The sequence below is a fragment of the Plectropomus leopardus genome, chromosome 5 (assembly GCF_008729295.1).
Source record: "Plectropomus leopardus isolate mb chromosome 5, YSFRI_Pleo_2.0, whole genome shotgun sequence".
Taxonomy (NCBI): Eukaryota; Metazoa; Chordata; class Actinopteri; order Perciformes; family Serranidae; genus Plectropomus; species Plectropomus leopardus.
Window position 1 is genome coordinate 15,861,168 of NC_056467.1, and position 20,130 is coordinate 15,881,297.

At 38.9% G+C, this 20,130-nt stretch overlaps 1 protein-coding gene across 1 annotated transcript in view; it reads right to left on the reverse strand.

Moving 5' to 3' along the window:
• Positions 1–20,130, reverse strand: part of LOC121942965 (cGMP-inhibited 3',5'-cyclic phosphodiesterase A-like) — a 60,995-nt gene that overhangs the window by 16,237 nt on the left and 24,628 nt on the right. Inside the window, exons 2-8 of the mRNA XM_042486296.1 lie at positions 6,886–7,131; positions 2,988–3,249; positions 2,469–2,712; positions 2,179–2,255; positions 1,868–2,064; positions 879–1,016; positions 50–161 (exon numbers count right to left, since the gene is read on the reverse strand). Coding sequence (XP_042342230.1) covers positions 50–161; positions 879–1,016; positions 1,868–2,064; positions 2,179–2,255; positions 2,469–2,712; positions 2,988–3,249; positions 6,886–7,131 — 1,276 coding nt within the window. The remainder of the gene's footprint in view (positions 1–49; positions 162–878; positions 1,017–1,867; positions 2,065–2,178; positions 2,256–2,468; positions 2,713–2,987; positions 3,250–6,885; positions 7,132–20,130) is intronic.

A 20,130-nucleotide genomic window follows, 5' to 3' on the forward strand; every position in this document is an offset into this window, starting at 1 on the left:
TCAGTAATTCACTTGCAAAACGTTATAAACATGGAGATCTCCTACTCACAAGGGATGACCCTGTATCCATTCTCCAAAGCATGGAAGTAGTTCATGAACTCTTTAACAGGGATTCTGAAGGTCTCAAATAGACCTGTGTCCTCAAAGAGCTTATAGGAAACCTGGAATATAACACAAGGAAAACTTACTATGAGTCAAATCTCATCTTGGTGAAGGTTATATAGTTGGGTCAAGTCATTGAACAATGCACCCTTTGTTACAGAAAGGTCTAGATACTGCAAATCAACACAAAATACTTTTTGAAATTACATTTTGGCCAATACTGCATGTATCACTGATTCGTGCTTCCATTTTTTGCAGTGCTTCAAATACTTCTGTTTACATGCACTGGTTTGTGTAACTTTAAAATTTACATGCACATTTTTTTTTACTTGCACAAAAATAAATGTTTTACTGCACTATTTGGTGTATTTGTCTGTCTTTTTTCCACACTTCCACCACGACTAAAGACAGATCCAACCAAAGTTACTATGGGTAACGTACAGTGGAACTACTTCAAATTTTTTATATGGTCACAGGAACATTTCAGTAGGTTCTCCAAAAACCAAATGTAAAGCTTACGTGGATATTTTTTAAACCATATTAGGACTTTTTTGTTTACTTTAGTGTTTGCTGTTCTTGTTGGAAGCTCAAAATGTAAACTCGCTCTTTCCGATGCCGGCACTGAATTGTAAAGTCACTACCACATGGGGCTGCAAATTACCTACATATGAAAATTTCAGTCAGTATGAGTTGCCTTTAATTGAATCAGTATTGATATGTTGTCATTAAATACATTTCATTAAGGTTTCAGCATTTTCTCAATAATAAGTGTTTACCTCACTGAGGATGCAGCCTGTCTTGCCGTTAGTCTTCTCCACCAAACTGAAAATGGGAAAGTTCCAGTTGTTGAGCTGACCCATCAGAGGCTCCAGCGCTGACATCGCCACAGGGTCCTCAGACAATGCTGGCTTGTCCTGTCAGGTAAAGGTAAAGGTACAGAAGAGAGGTCAGAAACATACAGGCAAGTACTTGAAAATTCATCAAAGTAACTTTTAGTCACCACAGTGTGATGGTCAACAATTTAGGTTTTTTCACATTTCAGTCCACAGATAAACACTATCAAACTGTACCGCTGTTTGGTTTCCATCAAAGAAGAAAGAAGCCTTTGCAAGTTGTATATTGTTAATTAAGTAGTATGATAGTAAGTAACGGTTAAATCATTGTAAAAAATAAACCTAAATAAGAAAGAAATGACAAGTCTTTATTTCAAGTGATTCATCAGATTAGAGGAGTTGGTCTCAACTTCTTTCAACGAATAAATGTAGTTTGTGATGCTGTTAGATTGCTGCTAGACAGCCTCATTAATACAAGTGCGTGCCTCCCTTTGTGTGCTGCAAGTGGGAGAGCAAACAGTTTTTTGACCACAGTAAAAACGTTTTTGAATGGCTTAATGCTAAAAAGGATGGACTGAAGTCAAATATTTTGTTAGATGAAACCATGTTGTGAATTTTGAATATTATCTTTTTTTCTACACATTTAGAATTTTGGACTTTAAAACACACTGAAATAATTGGAAATGTTTGGATTATGTGACTTGGAGGTAATCCGACGGAACCACCACAAGAATCTAATTCTACAAAAAGTATACTAATAATGTAAGTGGAGCCTGATCTCCATTGGAAACTATGCAGAAATACCAGTTCTACACAGAATTACTAGGCAAAAATAGAAAAAATGTCAATTCTCACATTGAACATTGAATGTCAATGTTAAAATGAAGCTTCAAAGCCTCAAACTATCCAGTGCAGCCCTACTGATTGCTTACCTCTGGTGATGGCAGGAGCGGGTGCAGAACAATGCCCTCTGACAGATACGCCCTGCAGCCTTCCCTTCCTTCAGGCAGCTTCTTGCCTCCCTCTCCCTCCTCTTCATTCTGTGCAAAGTCACTGCTGTCACTGTGGTTGGTCTCGTAGGTGCTGTCGTAGGTGCTGTCATAGTCTGAAGAAGCTACAACACGCTCATCTGGGGAGACATTACACGTTAGATACGTGCAGTTTAATGTTACCCTGTTGGCGGTTATACAAATACAATGAGGGCATTTGTACAGAAGTTCTATAGGTTTCATTTGTTGTTTACCTGGATGGGGTATTCTGTCCATTTTGTCGACAGATTCTACCGCGTGGTTTAGTCGACTGTTGAACGGCCGGCCGCAGCTGATGGAAAGAGAGCAGAGAAACATCGACATATTACTGAAACAGTTGCTGTCCTCTCAGTGTATACTAATGACGTGAGTTATTGACCTCGTCTTCACACAAATGGACTTTCATATGCACAAACAGACACAGAAACATTTGAAGCCGCAATACAATATTTGTAAATTTAAACTTTCTATATTCACAATCAATATGTAACAGGAGAAAAGTTACCTGCTGCAGAGTGATGGAGGCCGCCAGTGAGGGGTGGTGGAGCTCGGGGCGCTCTGGCTGTGAGTTAAGGCTCTGTGGTGGCTCTTGGGGGCCACAGAGTCAGGGGTCCGCTCTGTCAGGGGCCCAGCTGGCTCAGGAAGCTGCACTAAACATGTCTTGATGGTCGGGCTGGAGACGGGCGTGCCATGCACAGGAGGGGATGGGCACGGGGAGCCTAGAGGTGACACGTTGGAGGTGGGGAAACCTGGAAAAATAAAAGAATGACACTGACTATTTTAGTTATGTAGTTTCCTCTTGATGCAGCAATTTTTTTCTTTTTTTTTTTATCAAGTGATTTGCTTTAGAAAGGAATGTTTTTTTTCTTTCTTAGTTTTAACTCACATCAATTAAAGAGCTAACTTTAGTTACATCTGTGAAAAGAAAATCTGAACCTTGACAAATATGGAGCTATGTGCAATGAATAGTCAGGCTGAGCTGGGTGTGTCAGTGTGTCAAGTACATGTGCACACACATACAGACCTTGTCTTCCCAGTGGTTTGCTGTAGATGTGGTTGGAAGTGATGGGGGCAGCATAGGAGGCAGACATGGAGCGACTCTTTGAGATGGTCATCATCACCGAGTTGTTCCATGATTCACTGTCTGTGGTGTGTTTGATGCTGGCTGAGCGGTCTCTGCGTACAGGACCCGGCTCAATGGTAGGCAGACCCGTAGCTGAGGTCGTCGTGGTCCAAGTTGACGAGATTCTCCGAAGCAATCCTGGGGGCAGACTTCGCCGTAGACGCTGTAATACAGATTTAAAAAAGAAATGTGTAAACACTCACAGATGCATCAAACAGGAGAGGATGAGACAGTTAGGACAGCATTAGTGTACGGGACAGATAATCAAAATTGAAGAATTTTCAATTACTAGAGGAATCTCATTGGAAACTACAAAGACTTGGCCTTGCCTGTGTGTTTGTATGAAATGTATGTTTTGATATGTGGAATTTATAATCAACATACTTTTCGCATATTTACAAGTCTAAACACTTCAATATATATGTGATGTTCTGACAGTGAACCAATATGGGTAAATTATTCTCCTAGAATAGCAGAATAGTAGAAGGGAGTCATGCTCGTGTCCCCTGTGGTGCCAGTCATGCCAGCTCATTTTGTTTATAAATTTGTGCATTTCTCTCAATTGACACTACAATGGATGGTCTGAAGGGACAAGTCCTGCCCTACTGTGCTGTGATTGGCTAAAGGAAGAGACGTTGTAGGAACGCCACCAAAGGGCAGAGCAGTGAAGCACAGCCTAGGGCTCGACGATTTGATCTCAAATCAATATCACAATTAATTTGACATTTTACTTGAATTACAATTAATGAACAATTATTTGGGCCCGAGCATCAAACGATGCAAGGACCCTCTTGGAATGCAAGAAATTATTATTATTATTATTATTTGTTATTTATTTTTGGAGGTTGCAACATGCCCAAAAACTCATGAAACTTGATACGCACGTCCAGCCAGTGTGGAAAAATGGCTCCACAGTGCCTCTAAATGTGTAGCCCCAATGGCCAGTTTCACCTACAATTAAGAAATTTGGTAAAATTTAGCATCAAGCATTAATCCTATTAATCCGATCGATTTCAAATTTGGTGTGTCCAATCTTAACCCCTTGATGATGAAAAGTTATCAAAGGTCTGTGCAAAACGTTTACTGTTTTCCTGTTTTGCCATAAAACAAGAAATTGTTGTAACTTTGGTGTACATTGTCTGATCTGCCTGAAACTTTATAGGTTTGATGAGGGTCCTGCCCTGAACACATCTGTATGACAATATTCACTTGTCATATTAGCGTCACCTACAGTACCACGTCCAAAGTCTGACTAAACCTGAAACTAAAACAAAGTAGTCTGTAGAAGTCTAAAGAAGACACTTTCCACTGCTGAATATTTGGCTGTTTGATCATTCAGACACTTTGGTGCTGTGAGAAAAAGCTCCGCTCTGTTTGTCTGTCTGTCTCAATGCACTGCTGTCGGACCATCAGCTGTTTGTTCCGCAACAATGAAATGCTGTGGAAGGCCATTCGACTAGGTTGTCAAACACTCAGCTGTATTTTAGAGTCAAAGTTGTTCACTGCCATGCTGTCGCAGTGTTTTGGTGTGAAATTTTCCTAGATGACGTGAGAGCGTGACACAGAGCCCAAAAGTGTGAGTCTCTGCTAGGAGCGTGACAGTCGGCAGAGGATCAAATTTCACATAGTGCCAAGTAAAATCATGTCCATCTCCTCTTTGAACGCTCTCCTCTTAGGCACAAAAACACACACAGAGGCATGACTTCCATCCAAGTGTACATGCACGCACACACACACACACACACACACACACACACACACACACACACACACACACACACACACACAGAGAGAGAGAGAGTTTCACAGTGCTACAGTGCTCTGTGGTGCAGCTCCCTCCTACAGTGATGAATGCAAAGTAATCAAAGGCATCAAACAGTGTGTGAAAGAATGCAGGGGGGTGAGCTTTAGCGTAATCACTGTGAACATCATGTCTGCTTTTGCTCTTGTGAATGTTATTAATGCAGCTGTTAATGCAGATCTGAAACATCTGCACTGTATCATTATGCAATAATGTAGCAGTCAATGATGTAAGTAAGGAGACACGATGTTGGCTGTGATGGATTGGTGCATGTTATCTTGGACTGTTTACATAAAGTCTCTTTTACTTTATTTCCCTATTATAGTGAAATAAATACAAATAGTATGATTTAGAAATTGTGTGGGGCTGTACTGTTAGTGTTATAAATAAAAATCTGTGCACTAGAAGTGTGTTTCAATGCTTGGGAGCTGCTATAAACTTGACAAATGGCCAGCACTGCTGGAGTTAAACCATGGGGAAAGATGAGTGAAAGCCAAATTGTTCCCCTCCTTTCAACAAGAAATAAAACAAAGTGTTTTGCTGTCCTTAAATAATAAATGCAACTCAGTCATCAATATTTCTTATTACCTTTATGTAACTGCTATATCTGTCTTTAGTTTAGAGCTATTCAACAGGGCAGCATAAGTGAGCTGAATCACCAACTTTAACCCGTTGCTTAATGCAGACACACTCACACCCAATGAGCTAAAATGAGGCAGCGTCTCAATGAGATTCACTACATGAGTCGAGCATTTGAATGCACTCAGCTAGTGTTAAAGTTGCTTGTCACTTTCCTGGTAGGCTATCCTGCATTGCATCACACGCTTTATTTAGTTTCCTTGCTGCCTTAAGTGCACACATACATATTGAAGCACTGGCCTTGTAAAACATTAAAAAGCCTTCTTGAAGTCTGTGCGTCATTGTTAGCTGCTTTAGAGCCTTACAGTACCCCAGCAGTGAGGGAGGAAAGCAAGAGGAGTGTGTGTGTGTGTCTGTATATTGACATGTACAGTAGTGAACAACAAAACTTCACTTTGAGACAACTGGGTCTGCCACTATAAACATTTAACTTTAGAAATGTTAGTTTTCTTTGTTTTCTTCCTTATGGGAAAAATCTTTTAGGTTTTAAGGGGGACTTCACCGATTTTACACATCAAGGTCTATTTACAAGCCAGGACGAGTGCGGGTTAAGAATCAGGATCTGGTCATTTTTTTTGCAAAGCCCTTTTTTTGTTTTGTGTGTCACAGTTTGTTCCAAATTTACTGGTAAAATAAAAGATTGTTATTGCATTTAAAATATTTTTTTTATATTTGACCATATTGCTGGCTGTCTTGAGGTAGGAGAGAAAAGTCTCTTGTGAGAGTGAGATTTTAAAAGTTTTAGCATCAACTAGCTGATCAGCATAAGTTTTTAGTAAGCGTCCAGGAAAGTTATCTGGACCTGCAGCCTTATTATTATTAACTCAGCAGGAGTCTTCTCACATCTTCTGTGGTCACTGAGAGTGGCCGGTCCTCTGGAGGCGAAGTAGACTTCACAGCTGAGGCTTTACTGAAAAGGTCATAGCGAGCTTAAAATGTGCTCAGCTCGTCTGGCAGCATATATGTGTATGTATCGACACATGGGACTAAATATCATCTTAAATATTGGATATCATTACACTGTATACCTTTAACAATAGTGGCCATCAGTGCTAAAAAAATGTGACACCCCCTACTAATAACCCAGGTGTTGATTTTCCTATCTGTATTAATCAACCTTATAACACAGACTAAAGGCATGACTGAATGCAGTTACTGTAATTTTTGCTGTGACTCTCTGGGCTTCTAAGTCATTCCAGACGACCAATCAATGTTTCCTATGAAATGATAAGTTAATTTCCAATTTAGAACATCACATTATCAGAATTTGAAATTGTGGTTCAGTCACCGAATTGCATCTCATACACACGCACTCACAAAATGAACAAAAACACATTTTTTAAGGAAGATAACATTTACCTTTGGAATAGCCAGTCTCTCAGCTTTGTCAGGCCCCTCCTCCGAGTCAGAGCAGGTGTGTGTGTCTGCAGGGACCCGAGGCCGGTGGAGCGGCTGGAGGCTGATCTGGGTGCTGAGGAGGTTGCTGACAGCCTTCAGAGAGCTGCAGGTGTTAGGGGGCAGTGAGGGGTCTGCCAGCAGGTCTGAGATCAGACCGTGTGCCTCACCCATCACCGCAATGTCAACTACCACACTGGTGCCCGAAGACTGGAGAGGAGATAGAGAACATGATGAGCATTCTTTGTTCATCTTTTCTGGCATAATGCAATGATGATGTGGTGAACAAACGTCACAACACACTGATGTTTCTTTATCTCTACACGAGAGAAAGGGGAAATGTTTCTATGTGTGGTGGTGCTGTGTGTGTGAACACCTATCATTATACTAAATTAAACATTTTACAGTCCCAGGAGGACTGTACTGACACTGACATCCTGTCTGTTGGTGTATTAGCAGCTTGGGTGGGTTATGTGAAAGTGGGTCGAACATGTAAATGTCAGTCACAAGTAATGACTGTGTTAAACATATCACAGCTTTGAAAACACCATTAATAATCACCCTACAATATTCCCATAAGGAATAAAAGTCCACCACGCCACCTCCTTCTGCCGGCATTTGGCTGTCACTGATTCATCATAATGACTGATAGGCCCAAAGGTCCTTCTATGTCAAAGGTCAACCATGTTAGGTTTCAGTAATAGATTCCACCCTTAATGTCAACATGTGCTAATCAGCTCCTCATTAGCTTATAATCAATTTTCACACACTCCGAATCTGCATACACTCCTGTATCCATACACACACACACACACAAACAGTATATATATCAAGAATAGAATATATAATTGCATAAATGCAACATTTAGCATTTGTTATTAGCAATAAAATATGAATGTGAAGAAAACTAAAGACACGACAACTATGTTTATACGCACACTAATATTCAGCTGTTATTCCTAATACGACAATATTCCAAATTTGATATGGGTCATGTATACTGCATATTGCTTAACTACATATAAGACATTTGGGATATTTTGGTATTTTTCGGGTTTAAGGAGCATTCTTTGCAAATGTATGCAGCACATTTAGAAATTCAGATTCATTCAAAAATATGTTTCTCAATTTTTTGTTTTTTCTGTAGTTTGCATCACACAGCATCTTGCCTGTTTATGGTCCACTCTGTGTGTTGTCATGGTTGTCATACACACACCAACTAGCCAGCAGTTCGCAAGGCTAGGTTAGAGACAATGCTTAAAAGAAAACCCCACATTTCTGGTCAGAAGAAGAAAAACACCTACTTTTAAACAATGACAGACTTGAATATCAACAGGTTTTTGGATATGCGCAAATATTTTAAGGCTGGCCTTTTCAAGAGGGTAGTTTGAGGAATGAAAGAGGGACGCTGTGCTCATATGGTCCAACAAGCTCACCACAGGTGGGAAACTTTGAAAACACTCTATTTTTAGGCAAAGAAGCAACAGGTCACAAGTAGGTCCAACCACTCCACTTTTCCATATTTTGTCATGTTGGGGCAGGTTAACTGGACTATGTATTGCTGCATGTAAATGGGAATATTAGTGGATTATTAATTTTCATCAGTGATGTACACAGCTTAGCAGGAATATTTTCTTTTTAGGAATGACGTGAAAATGAAATATTTTGTGCATGTATACACAGGCAATGAGTACAATAAAAAGTAAGAGTAGCTATACTGTAGACTTGGAATGTAATTTACATAGCGTGGAACGACACAATTACAGGAAAAACTGTGTTTGATAGTGTTCAGATGATTTTTGAAAGGTCTAAGTATTCAAAAGTTTTATGACAAATGGTTAAAATCTGAAAATCAGTAATAATCAATATAAAATATGTCCAAACAAACAATATGACATGTATGTTTATATCCTGTGGATATAAACATACATGTCATATTGTCATGGGATGTCATAAAGCTCTGGAGTGGTCACAAATTAGTATTGTCACAAATTATCCTGTGTTTGTATCCTGGGACACAATAAATTACATATTTAAGATACATCATATGTAACCTACATATGAGTAATGTGTCACTGATAACTTTGAAAAACATTGACAGAGCTAAAGAATACTGTAACTACAAAGACTACACATCCGACATATTACAACTTATTTTCATCAACTTACACAGATGTTTAAATCACAGAGAGATTTCTTACTCGAACAGCTGAGTAGGGTTGGATACAGTCAACAACAAACTTAATGACTAGTAAAACAAGGACTAGAAGTGTGTCGTTAGGCAGCCAGAACCTTGCCAGAACACAAATACTTGTGTAATACTTGTGTAAAATCTGTGAAATATAAGGAAAAACAATAAATTTGCTTGAACAGACAAGAAAGGAAACAAGGACTGTACACTGCAGAGAGAGTTGGATGTGAGTGAACTTTGTCAGTCGGCAGAGCTGCAGCTCTCCACTGAACCCTGAATGAACCGTGTTATAAAACAATACTGTCAAACTCTTGGCAGATCAGTTTCTCTGTTTACTTGCTATTTTTTAAAAGTATTATTTCTCCTGCTCATGCCTGTGATGTTGACACTTCTAGTTTCAGTCATAAAAGCTTTATGTGCCTTTAAAATAATCTTAATGGTAATGACTGGCAGAGACTGGATGAGAAAGCAAAAGTTTTGACATTTTTGAAAAGGAATACTTCTCCCCTAAAATGATCATTTCTACATCAAATACTCACACAGTGTTAGGATGAATTTGTAAAGGAAACTTTGTTTTCTTGCATGCTTCCAGTTAACAAAGACTCAAGAAACAGAGAAAATTCTTAATTAATTAAAAGGAGTCCATTTTTGACAACAGCAAAACTATATAAAACATCTGTTTACAAACTCTTACACAACTCCAGCAGTGTAATCCCAGTCAAATTTATCCTGTCATACGCTCAATACTTCCCAAACAGACAGCCCCCTCCAACTGTAGAACTACACTTAAATTGAAACTTATCTATGTTCTCTTCAAAGCCGGACTCCATCCACAAAAATGGTAATTAACTTGCTGAACACCATTGTGTTACTATGGTGACTCCAAACTAACCCTTTAAAACAACAAACTCACACAAAGGCACAGATAAACAATTTTTTGTTACAGGATTCTGGTTTTAAAGAGCTAAATTTCCCTTTTAGTCCAGTTCCTGGTTAGAAAGGGCTGTCTGTTTGGGAAGTACTGAGCATACGACTGGAAAAATGAGATTGGATTAAACTGCACAAGTTGTCTAAGAGTTTGTAAACAAATGTTTTGATACAGTTTTGCTGTGTGCAAACCCAAATGACTTTAATTCATCAAGAGTGGCAAGGAGGCATACGGGAAAAAGTTTTCTTCGCAAATTCAACTTAACACAGAGCAAGTAATTGGTATACAAATGGTCATTTGGGGGCTGAGGTCACAAACTGCCTAATTTTCACTAAGCAGCAACATTTGTCTTCAGCCAAACATTCGAGAGAGATATTGCTTTTTTGTCAATGTAAGTGCTGGTACAATACCCAAGTCTTAATACCAATAGGGATACATTTTCCAATAAACGACTTACATATTTTCTGACAGCCTGAAGAAAGCAAATCACAACCAACAAGAAAAAGGTGTTAATGTAAAATAAAAATTAAATAATAAGAGAGCTCATGGAGTAAGTGAATTAAGGTATACAAACTGGCCCTAATGTTTACTCCGTCCTCCACACATGTTCTCCTCCTGCGTCCTTGCCTTTCCTACTGTGCCAACACAAGAAGTAAATGAGCTCATGTGATTGCTCTATCCATAAGCCTTCACTCTACCATCTGTCTGCCTCCCAAGGCTAGGCTGGGGACTGGCAGCAACCTCTGCTTTTGCATCTCTGGTTGTATCTGTGCCTAACTTTGTCACTTCAGTTATGTTTCATATCCTGAGCCTGGGAGTTTACCTACTCTATTTGGGTCCTCAGCTAACTCACACTATCTCTTTTCTCCTCCTCACATACCTATATTTGCCTCTAGTTGAGCTCAGTCTTAGATGAAAATATACAGGTGGAGTAAAGGGGGGTGGGGGTGTGAGGGGGCATCATTTGCTTCCTTAAACAGATTGTATTAGCTCTTCAAACATGTCAGAGATTGGGGCTCCAATGTGATAAGTAAATGCATCAACCACATGGGAAGATTGTTTCCTGGAAGAGTGCGTGTGTGTATGCATGCGTGCGTGCATGTGTCACCTCAACCTGAACAAAACCCATTAGACCACTCCAGAGCTTTATGACATCCTGCTATTGTGACATTCACCCATTACCTGGCAGTAATGGTCTCTGTTCAGCTAATGTCAGGGAGAGAGTGAGATAGAGGGAGCTTGCTTGTATGTGTGCTTGTGTGTTATGCAGCTATTTTTAATAGCTTATTTATGGGACTCTTCTCTGTTTGAATTCTGATATTTGAACATTTAAAAAACAAGCCCACAGTATATTGTCTGTGTGCATTTGCAAGTCCATTCAGTGCAACGTGTACAAGCATGTGAGCAGATGGAGTGGCACAGAGCTCTGCTCTGGTACAGACACAGTGGAAAGGCAAGGCGAAGGAGAAGGTTATCGATTCCTCCGAGCATAAAGGCCCCACGGGAGACAGCAGGCGGAGTGATGGTCAATGAGTAAATCAACAGTGGGCACACACATGCAGATGAGTGTACGCACACACATAGGAACGGATGTACCAGAATTGCCCCTTGGGATCCCACCGCCAGGCTTACAGAGTAATACTGTACATGCTGCACACAGAAAGATGGGTCATAATCCCTCAGCAAATGCAGTGCACTGTAACAAAAGACAATATTAAACCCAGGTCTATGATGATGAACACAGATAAGTAAAACAAGATCTGTGTACATCAAGCTCCCTAAGAATAGACCTCCTGATTTGGATCAGTAGTCGAAGCAACATAACATCATCAATGTTAAAAGGAAAAACCAACATCCATTCAGAGAAGGGCTGCCCATTTATTTGGATGCATACAATATGTGGGCACACCTTAAAAGTTTACGTACATTTAAAAAATTATATTGATTCAATATCATAGAAAACACCACTGTCGCGTACATAAAATCAAACAGTTCTATGCAAACGCAGGCTCCATTGGTACATTTAATGAGAACTGAAATCCTTACCTCAAAGCCACCAGACTTCATTTAAAACAGTAACCTATGTGGTTAATGTGTAAGGAAAAGGGGAGAAAATGTTCTGTGTGTACATACACTTACACTGATATTGATTTTTTTATGGATCTTTTAGGGGGCTAAAAAGTCACAGAGATAATCTTCATCACTGGAAATCCCCTTATTATTGTTTTTTCTTTCAGTTACAGTACCTTAATATTTGAATATTTCAAAATCAACGTAGTGCAAGAAACTCAAATAAATCAGTCCGCACACACACACAAAATCAGGTAACCTAACTTGTATTTGAAGACAGCCTATGTATTTAAAAATGCTATGTTTTGATTTCAATCATTATACCCGAACCACATAAATGAAACTGTTCCCTCAGAGCACAGATGCATGATGATGGTATTATCATGGGGATGTACACCATCATCCCCTCTCTCTCTCTCTACCTCCCTTTATTATTTTTCCTCAAGTTTCTTTTTTCCTCTTCCTTTCCTCATATATGCTATTTCCCGCTGTTTCAGTTTTCCCTCTCCACTTCCATCCCCCAGCCCTCTCCTGAGAGACAGTTAGGAGATATGTAGGCAGATCAGGCATAAAGGCAGATGGTGAGAGCAGAGAGAAAGAGAGAGAGAGATAAAGAGCGACAGAGAGGGATAGAGCGAGAGAAAGAGAGTGATGGACAGAGAGAGAGAGAGAGAGAAAGAGAGAGGAGCCGAGTCCACAGGCAGGCCATGGGCAGTCAAGTGAAAAAGAACAGCTCACTCGAGCGGGCCAGCTGAGCTCCTCCACAGTCTAATCTACGACAACTGTAAATACAGCACTACAGTGGGGAGCTGTTGGTACTGCTATACCAACTGAACAGAAAACGGTGAAATATGTAGATAGTGTTCACACCTCTGTTTGCTAAAATAATCAATTCTGAAGCAGTAGAGGCCAACAAAGCAATGCCAGAGGCCAAGTTCATGTTCCAGATGCAGGAGGATGATTGTGGAATTGCAAACAGTTGCAGGATCGCAGAGCCGGAGTGCCGCACAGTTGCGTTTCACAGTTGCAAGGTTGTTAATCTTTAACAGAATGATTTGGTAACAATGATGACATGAGTTTGTGTTTTGGTGTTTTCTATGCTGAGTTGAATCTATGAAAACTATGCAAACAATTATGTTTAGTCAAAAATGTAATTGTCAAACAGCATATCCCTTACAGGACATGCTGTTTGACAAATAGCACCCATCCAAGAACAAGAGTGAAACTGAATCTCCCAGTGGTAGCTTCTCCGTCCTGCTTACGAACACCAGTCTCTCAAATGCGTAATTGACCTAAAAACTCAAGGCGCTTAATTTAGACATTGCTTCAAGTTGTCCTATTTAAACCGTCTCATCACTTCTGAATAAATGGCTTTCCTTTTTTCACACACGCAGACAAAGCGCATGCACACACACACACAGACTAAAGGAGAGAAACTCCAGTTAAACCAGTACTGAACCTGTTTAGGAGGATGTGTATTTTCCTGATGGCGTCCCATGGTACTTGCTGAGTGCCTTCTCTGCATCATTAGTGTCCACTTTGAACGCAATCACTCAGTTCCGATGTTGCTATCTAGATTCCTATAGATATGATGCGACAGCTTTATGTTCTCTTTTCTTCCTTTAACTCTTGTTTAAATATCACAGTCGTAACAGTTTCAATCCAGAGCAACTGACATTTAAATAATGTCGCCCACAAACAGTTCCTCGCCCTCTACTCTGCTCTGCTCTTCTCTATCACTTCACGGACCTCCCTCCGTCCTCTCACCCGCCCCTACCTCTGCATCTGCCAATTGCAAATGTTCACCAATGGTTCAGTGATGAGAAGACCTGAAATCAGTTCTATTGAAAATATCTGGTTGCTAGGATACATCAGGACAAAGATCAAAGTGACTCGACTATGGACCATAAAATTGTTGTTCGGGGCTCAGTTGGCCGCAGTGATAGTACGCCCACTACTTGTCAAGTGTTTCCTGTGATAGCAGGTGATGCATGACAACCGAGCAGCGAGTAATGCGCATTATCAGAACAGGGCTTTCTGCATCAGGAAACTCAGGTACATATTGATTCATTAAAAGTCTATTAAGATGGAGGGTTTGTTGTTGGCTAAGGCTGAAGCTGCTTTCCAGAATGAAGAAAATCATAGATAATTTAGGTATTAAATCGAAACCAATAAGTAGTTAGTATAAAATGCATTCTAAAATCTGACGAGTTGTTCTTACTCAAAAAAAAAAAACAATCAAGACACTAATTGCCTTTAAAAAGGTAAGTAAATGTACCTTTTCCTATGTTGTGTTTATTTTATATCTGGTTGTAAGGTTTACTTAATTTTTTCTTGGATTTACTTCATTTTTTGAAGTCAACTCAAAAGTGAAAGGTGAAATTGACTTTTACTCAGTAGTATTTAGGAAACAGATTGCATTTCATAAAGTAAGCACAACAAAGAATGGTTAGTTCACTGGATTATTTTCATTTAACAAAATGTAATTCTTAGCAAGAAAAGATCAGTGTTTGTGGAAACAAACAAAATAATAAAATAAAAACAAAGAGCCTTATGAAGAATATTAGACTTATTCTTTCTCTTTGACTTCACATAGTATTGCAAAATGCATAAAACTGTTCAGTTGAGTCCAACTAACTTGGTTTCCTTAAAAACTTAAGTTGCTATCACTTACAAAGTACAAGTTCATTCACTCTTCATTTTTTAAGTTGCAGCAACATCACAAAATTTAGTAAATACAACTAAAGAGTAAATGTAACAATTAGAACTAACAGTTATATTTATTAACCATTATCAAGGAATTTGTTTTTTTTATCAATCAACCTCTGACTTTACAGTGTGAAGAGTTTTGTTGAAAAGATCATTCTGACTTTTTACATGGAGAGGAGAGTGGTGGGAAACGTCAAACCAATAATTTTCATCAATGGTGTAAACAATACTGTATATATCACAATATTACAGTGCCCCTAATGTTCCGAAATCTCGTATGACAAATTAAATTATCTTCTGTGCAAAAACGTTCATCTTCCAGGAACAACTTAATGATCCTGTCTGCACAAGAGAATTATCCTTTTTGTATAATTATCTATTTTGTTTCAATTAGATAATAATCAAGATTAGAAAAAAATAAGTCACCGTACAATACAGTAATTGTTCTGTAAAGTAAGTTAAGAAATGGTTCAAAATAACCATATTGTACTTTTTCAAACTTGATTATTTTCTTCTTTTATTTAGAACTTCCATACACATAATAATACATTTGCTTCAAAAATGATTCAAAACATTGATACTAAAATTCTCTTAAAATGGGAATGGTCTCCTAAAATCTCAACTGGTGGACACATTTCTGCCATCGTGTCACCCAACTCTACTTTCAGGCATTCAGCCGAACAACCTTCAAACGTGAACACATCTCAGAACTCACACACTAATTAAAATTAGTCACTTAAAAATGTCCTGCCATAACAAGTCCAGTGCTATTCTACAATACTACGCTGAGCAGAAATGGTGCCAAACACACACACATCCTTCCCCTCTTTTCCCTCAGGACTGCACTGACCTGGGATCTGTTCAGAGTGCTCTTGTAGTCCCATTCTGGCTGGCACATAATCTGGACAGAAGCTCACAAACAGATGATCCAGTCAGCAACCTGTCCACTTTGTGACGCAATATAGAACCATCAACGCACAGAACTTCTTTTCTCTTCTTCTGCTTTCCCTCCTTTACTTCCTCCTCCCCTCATCCCTCTCTCCATCAACCCATCTAAAAATAAAAGAAGAGCACGCGCTGCTGATGAAGAAAGAATAAAGAGCACATCACCCTTAATGCTGCAGGGCTGATCCACATATGGCTCCCCACCATCACCATCACCACCCTCTCTTCGTCCCCTCACTGCAATGAATTTCCACCCAATAAGAGAAAACTGTAATTCAGTTTCACAGTCACACGATGACTTTCTGGGTGGCTTTCCCTAAATATGACACCTTTGAAGTCTTAGGAAGACACCTTTTACAGAGCCAGGTTAACAATTTGCTCCTATTTCCAATATTAGAGCACCAAGAATATGAGAGGGGTCCTTAAAAGCTGCAGTCGACAAGTGGCCCAAAAATGGCAACAAATGCAACTGTTTGAATTCTGACAGTTCAAGACAATGCAGAAATCATGAGTGTGCTCTCCTCTGACCTACATTTTATGTTACAAACAGCTGGTGCAGTGAGGATGAAGCAGACGAAGAAGAGCCAAAAATAAGAAGCCCATATCAGACTGAATGACAAACTAACCATTGCTGAGCTGAAAAAAATTTGGCATTTTGCATTTTAGTTTTGATTTATGTTTTCATGTGCATAGAGAGGGCTTCACTAGTTATAATACCTGATAGCAGAGATACACTGAAAGCTATGGCAACTCAGTTAAGATGCTCCTCTCGGTTGCATCTCCACTGCGTGAAATACAAACAAGTGTGTTTTTTGCATTAACAATTCTGTCGAGTGCAGTTTTACATCACACTGCGTTACATTATTTTGGTCCCTTGCCTTACAGGGCCTGTCACCACAACTAAGAACAAAGGTTGATCACCAGCATGCAACCTTGTTTAGTTCTGTCGCTGGATTTTAAATTGCCACAAAACAACAAGGCCAATGCAAGTATTGTGTATGTAGTATTTTTTTTTTTAAATCAATGAATCTGGGCAAAGTTGAATTTTTAATACATACCCATCAACATGAAACTTCCTTGAAGATTACTTACAATAAACAAACCTCTCTGTAAAAACCCTTCAGAAAGTAGACAAGAATAAAGCTGGAAAGTCTGATGTGTAACTGTCACTGGGGTAAAATATCTACCTCACAGAATTAGAAAAACTCATTTTGAGTAGATGGCCTTTAAGGGAATGTATTTTCAAATATTATATATTTTAAACCAAAAATAAGACACTACGGGTAATAAGGTTAAAAAAAATCAACTAATAGATATCACCACAAACCTATACAGTTTATTGCTTACGTTATTATTATTTTTTGCATTGCAATTTTTCTGATTTTTCACTTACTTCACTGTATTTTCAATATAATTGACTGCATAAGGTCAATGTGCAGAATGTTTCTTGTGCAAAAACAAATGGGTAATTTTATTAATAGATTTTGCTGAATTCTTGATAATAATAATAATAATTATTATTTAATAACTGGTCCCCGGCCTAGTGTGCATGCCTATGTGCGTCTATGATGTGTATTGTGTCTGTGGATTGCCCTAGCTGTCACACTTTGTAGGCTGATGTATAAAATGGCATAAAATGAGGTGACCTGACAGTGCAACTGTCATCTACTGGAAATGACTTTGCATCTTGAATGGCAGATGAGATAATCTGCCTAATACAGCGGATTTACGTTTTATGTGAGCCCCTCAGGATGGGAGGGAGCTTGTTTGGAAAAACAGCAGCAACACTGTAATGCTGAATCACACTAAACTCCATGATCATGCAAAATATGTATGCTTCATTTTGAGTGTGTGTGCCAATCATTTTTGTTGATAATGTTTATTTAGGTGTCAGGCTGGTAAACAAGCTGCTATTCTAAAATGATGATGCAGTTAAAGAGCTGCAACATGACAGAAAACAGACTAAAAAAAAACTCCAGAACAAATGAGTCTCTTTTTTTTCTATCACAAACTACACACATTCCAGCTTCTAACATTTACCCAGGCCCTTAAATCCTCCTCTGCGCTCTGCTGTTCCTTGACGACCTCCATTACAGCTCAAATACACTTCTCATGTCAAGTCTATAAGAGGCTGGGAAATCACAGATGCCTAATGCACTTCTGAGCCACATAATCTTTGAAAGCTCCATCATTCAGACTCAAGTAGAGTGCTTTTAATTTTGCTCACGCAAATATAAGCATAGCTGCATATCAACATAGGCTCAAAAAAATCTACATGATGTGTTAAAGTCAGGATGGTGCACACACACACACCAGAGCGTTACACTGCTGGTATGGCTAACACATGCCTGAACACACTGCACACTGCAGGGGGAGCTCTTTTTGTTTACATGAACACTGCTGGTCTCAGGGGTGTTTTTGCTGCATGCAGAATGAAATCTGTTCACACGCACAGGCCTCCTGTGTGTACGTGAGAAATCCATACGTTTAACAACTTAGAGCTAAAAATGCATCAGAATACATTTATGAACAATAACGATTTCATGTAGATGTGCAGTTATGTCTTTTTTTTTTTTAAATAAATGTTCTCAATGAACACAAATTCCCTGAAAATTTACAAAAGATGAGATTAAAACAGGCTGGATTCCATCCCATCATGCACTGGAGAGACAACAGTATTTCAACCTTGACAGCCAGGTCACCAGTTCATCATCGTGCTAACTCATTGACAGAAACCAAAGTCTTTACACCTAAGTACCGTTAGTTTAGGGCTGCACGCTATGCAAAAAATAAAAAAATCATATTGCAATTATTTTGAGATGTATTTTAAATGCATAAGGCTTGTGAGGGAGAACTGTAATTCCTGCATTTAATTTTCACTGACAAAAAAGTATAGATAATTATGATATTTATGTCATTTTTACAGGGGTCTGTACCAAATGAGTATGTTCCCTTATGTCCAGGGCATCTCTGTAGCATCACAATGCTTCATTTATTATATTGTTTTGCGACTCATTTCACCTTTATCAAAAAAAAAAATGCAGCTCCATTTTGATATTGCACGTCCTATATTGCATTCTTTATAATAAATTTGATCACTTGTGCTGCCTACTTGAGTTTGAAGTCATGTTTATGATTTGACTTCTTCTAAATGATGTCTACTGCTGCGTGTTTTTCATCAATCTCATTATTTTAACAAAAAAAATAACATTCAAAACCAAAGCACTTTTGTCAGCAGCCCCCCAGGTTTAAGGAAAACATCCTTTTGAATTGTACAAATGACTACTTCAAAGGAAAACAACATGAAACATGAAAATATGATGCATTTGTGTGTACTTTACATGCCTTCCTTTTTGAACTGCTCTATAAGTACTTTATGAAATCCACTTGATGTGAAACCATTATGGTTTGTTTATAGGACTGAAATACATTGTGATACTACCCTTAACCCTGGGTTCATATTTAAACTCAAAACAGGGTGTGTGTGTGTGTGTGTAATGACATACTATGACAAAGCCATGTGACGGCTAAAGGAACAAACAATCTGCCTGGATGAATACATGTGAGTCTATCTTTTTACGCATACACACCCACACAATTGCACACACACAGAGGCACAAGCACACATGAGTGCCCCAACACATACGTAAACACACACACAGACACCATGTTTGTCACGACTCAGTCACTCTAGTCCCCAAGAACCCAGCAAGCCAGACAAAAACCCCTACTGACCAGCAACTGTTCTTACTAGATCCCAGCTGAGGCAGAAAAAAAGACCTAACACATACATGGAGAGACAGACAAACCCAAATGCACAAGAACATACAGTAGAACAGAGAGACAGCTCTCGATCATTACATCACCCTGATGGACAACTGTACAATGCGAATCATTTAGGTGAAAACAATAACCGACACAAAAGGAGCATCTAATTTTTCTGAGCCGAAGAAAAAATACTGCATCTCCATCAAATTACACCTCTTGTATCTGATATGGTAACTGTATGCAAAATTACATATGAAAACATCAAACTGACGTCCAATGCAATGAGCTGTGCTTCACTAGTATGCATTATAAGGGGCAAAAAACATTTTTCATTAATATCAATTTCAAATCACAACCAGATGTGCTTTGTATGTAATCATTCTGTTATATTAGTTACTGCAGTAACATATTACTCTGAACCATTCCTCTTTTAGGTATACTGCTATTTAGGACTAGTCTGTTCAAAAATCTTCAGATCAAGAGTAACTTTTAACAGTGATAGTCTCTCCAGTGGCAAATCAGACATTAGCTTTTCATAAAACGCTAAAACATCAGGCTCTCAAACCATTTTTTGTAATATTGTGAGGTATGAAGGATA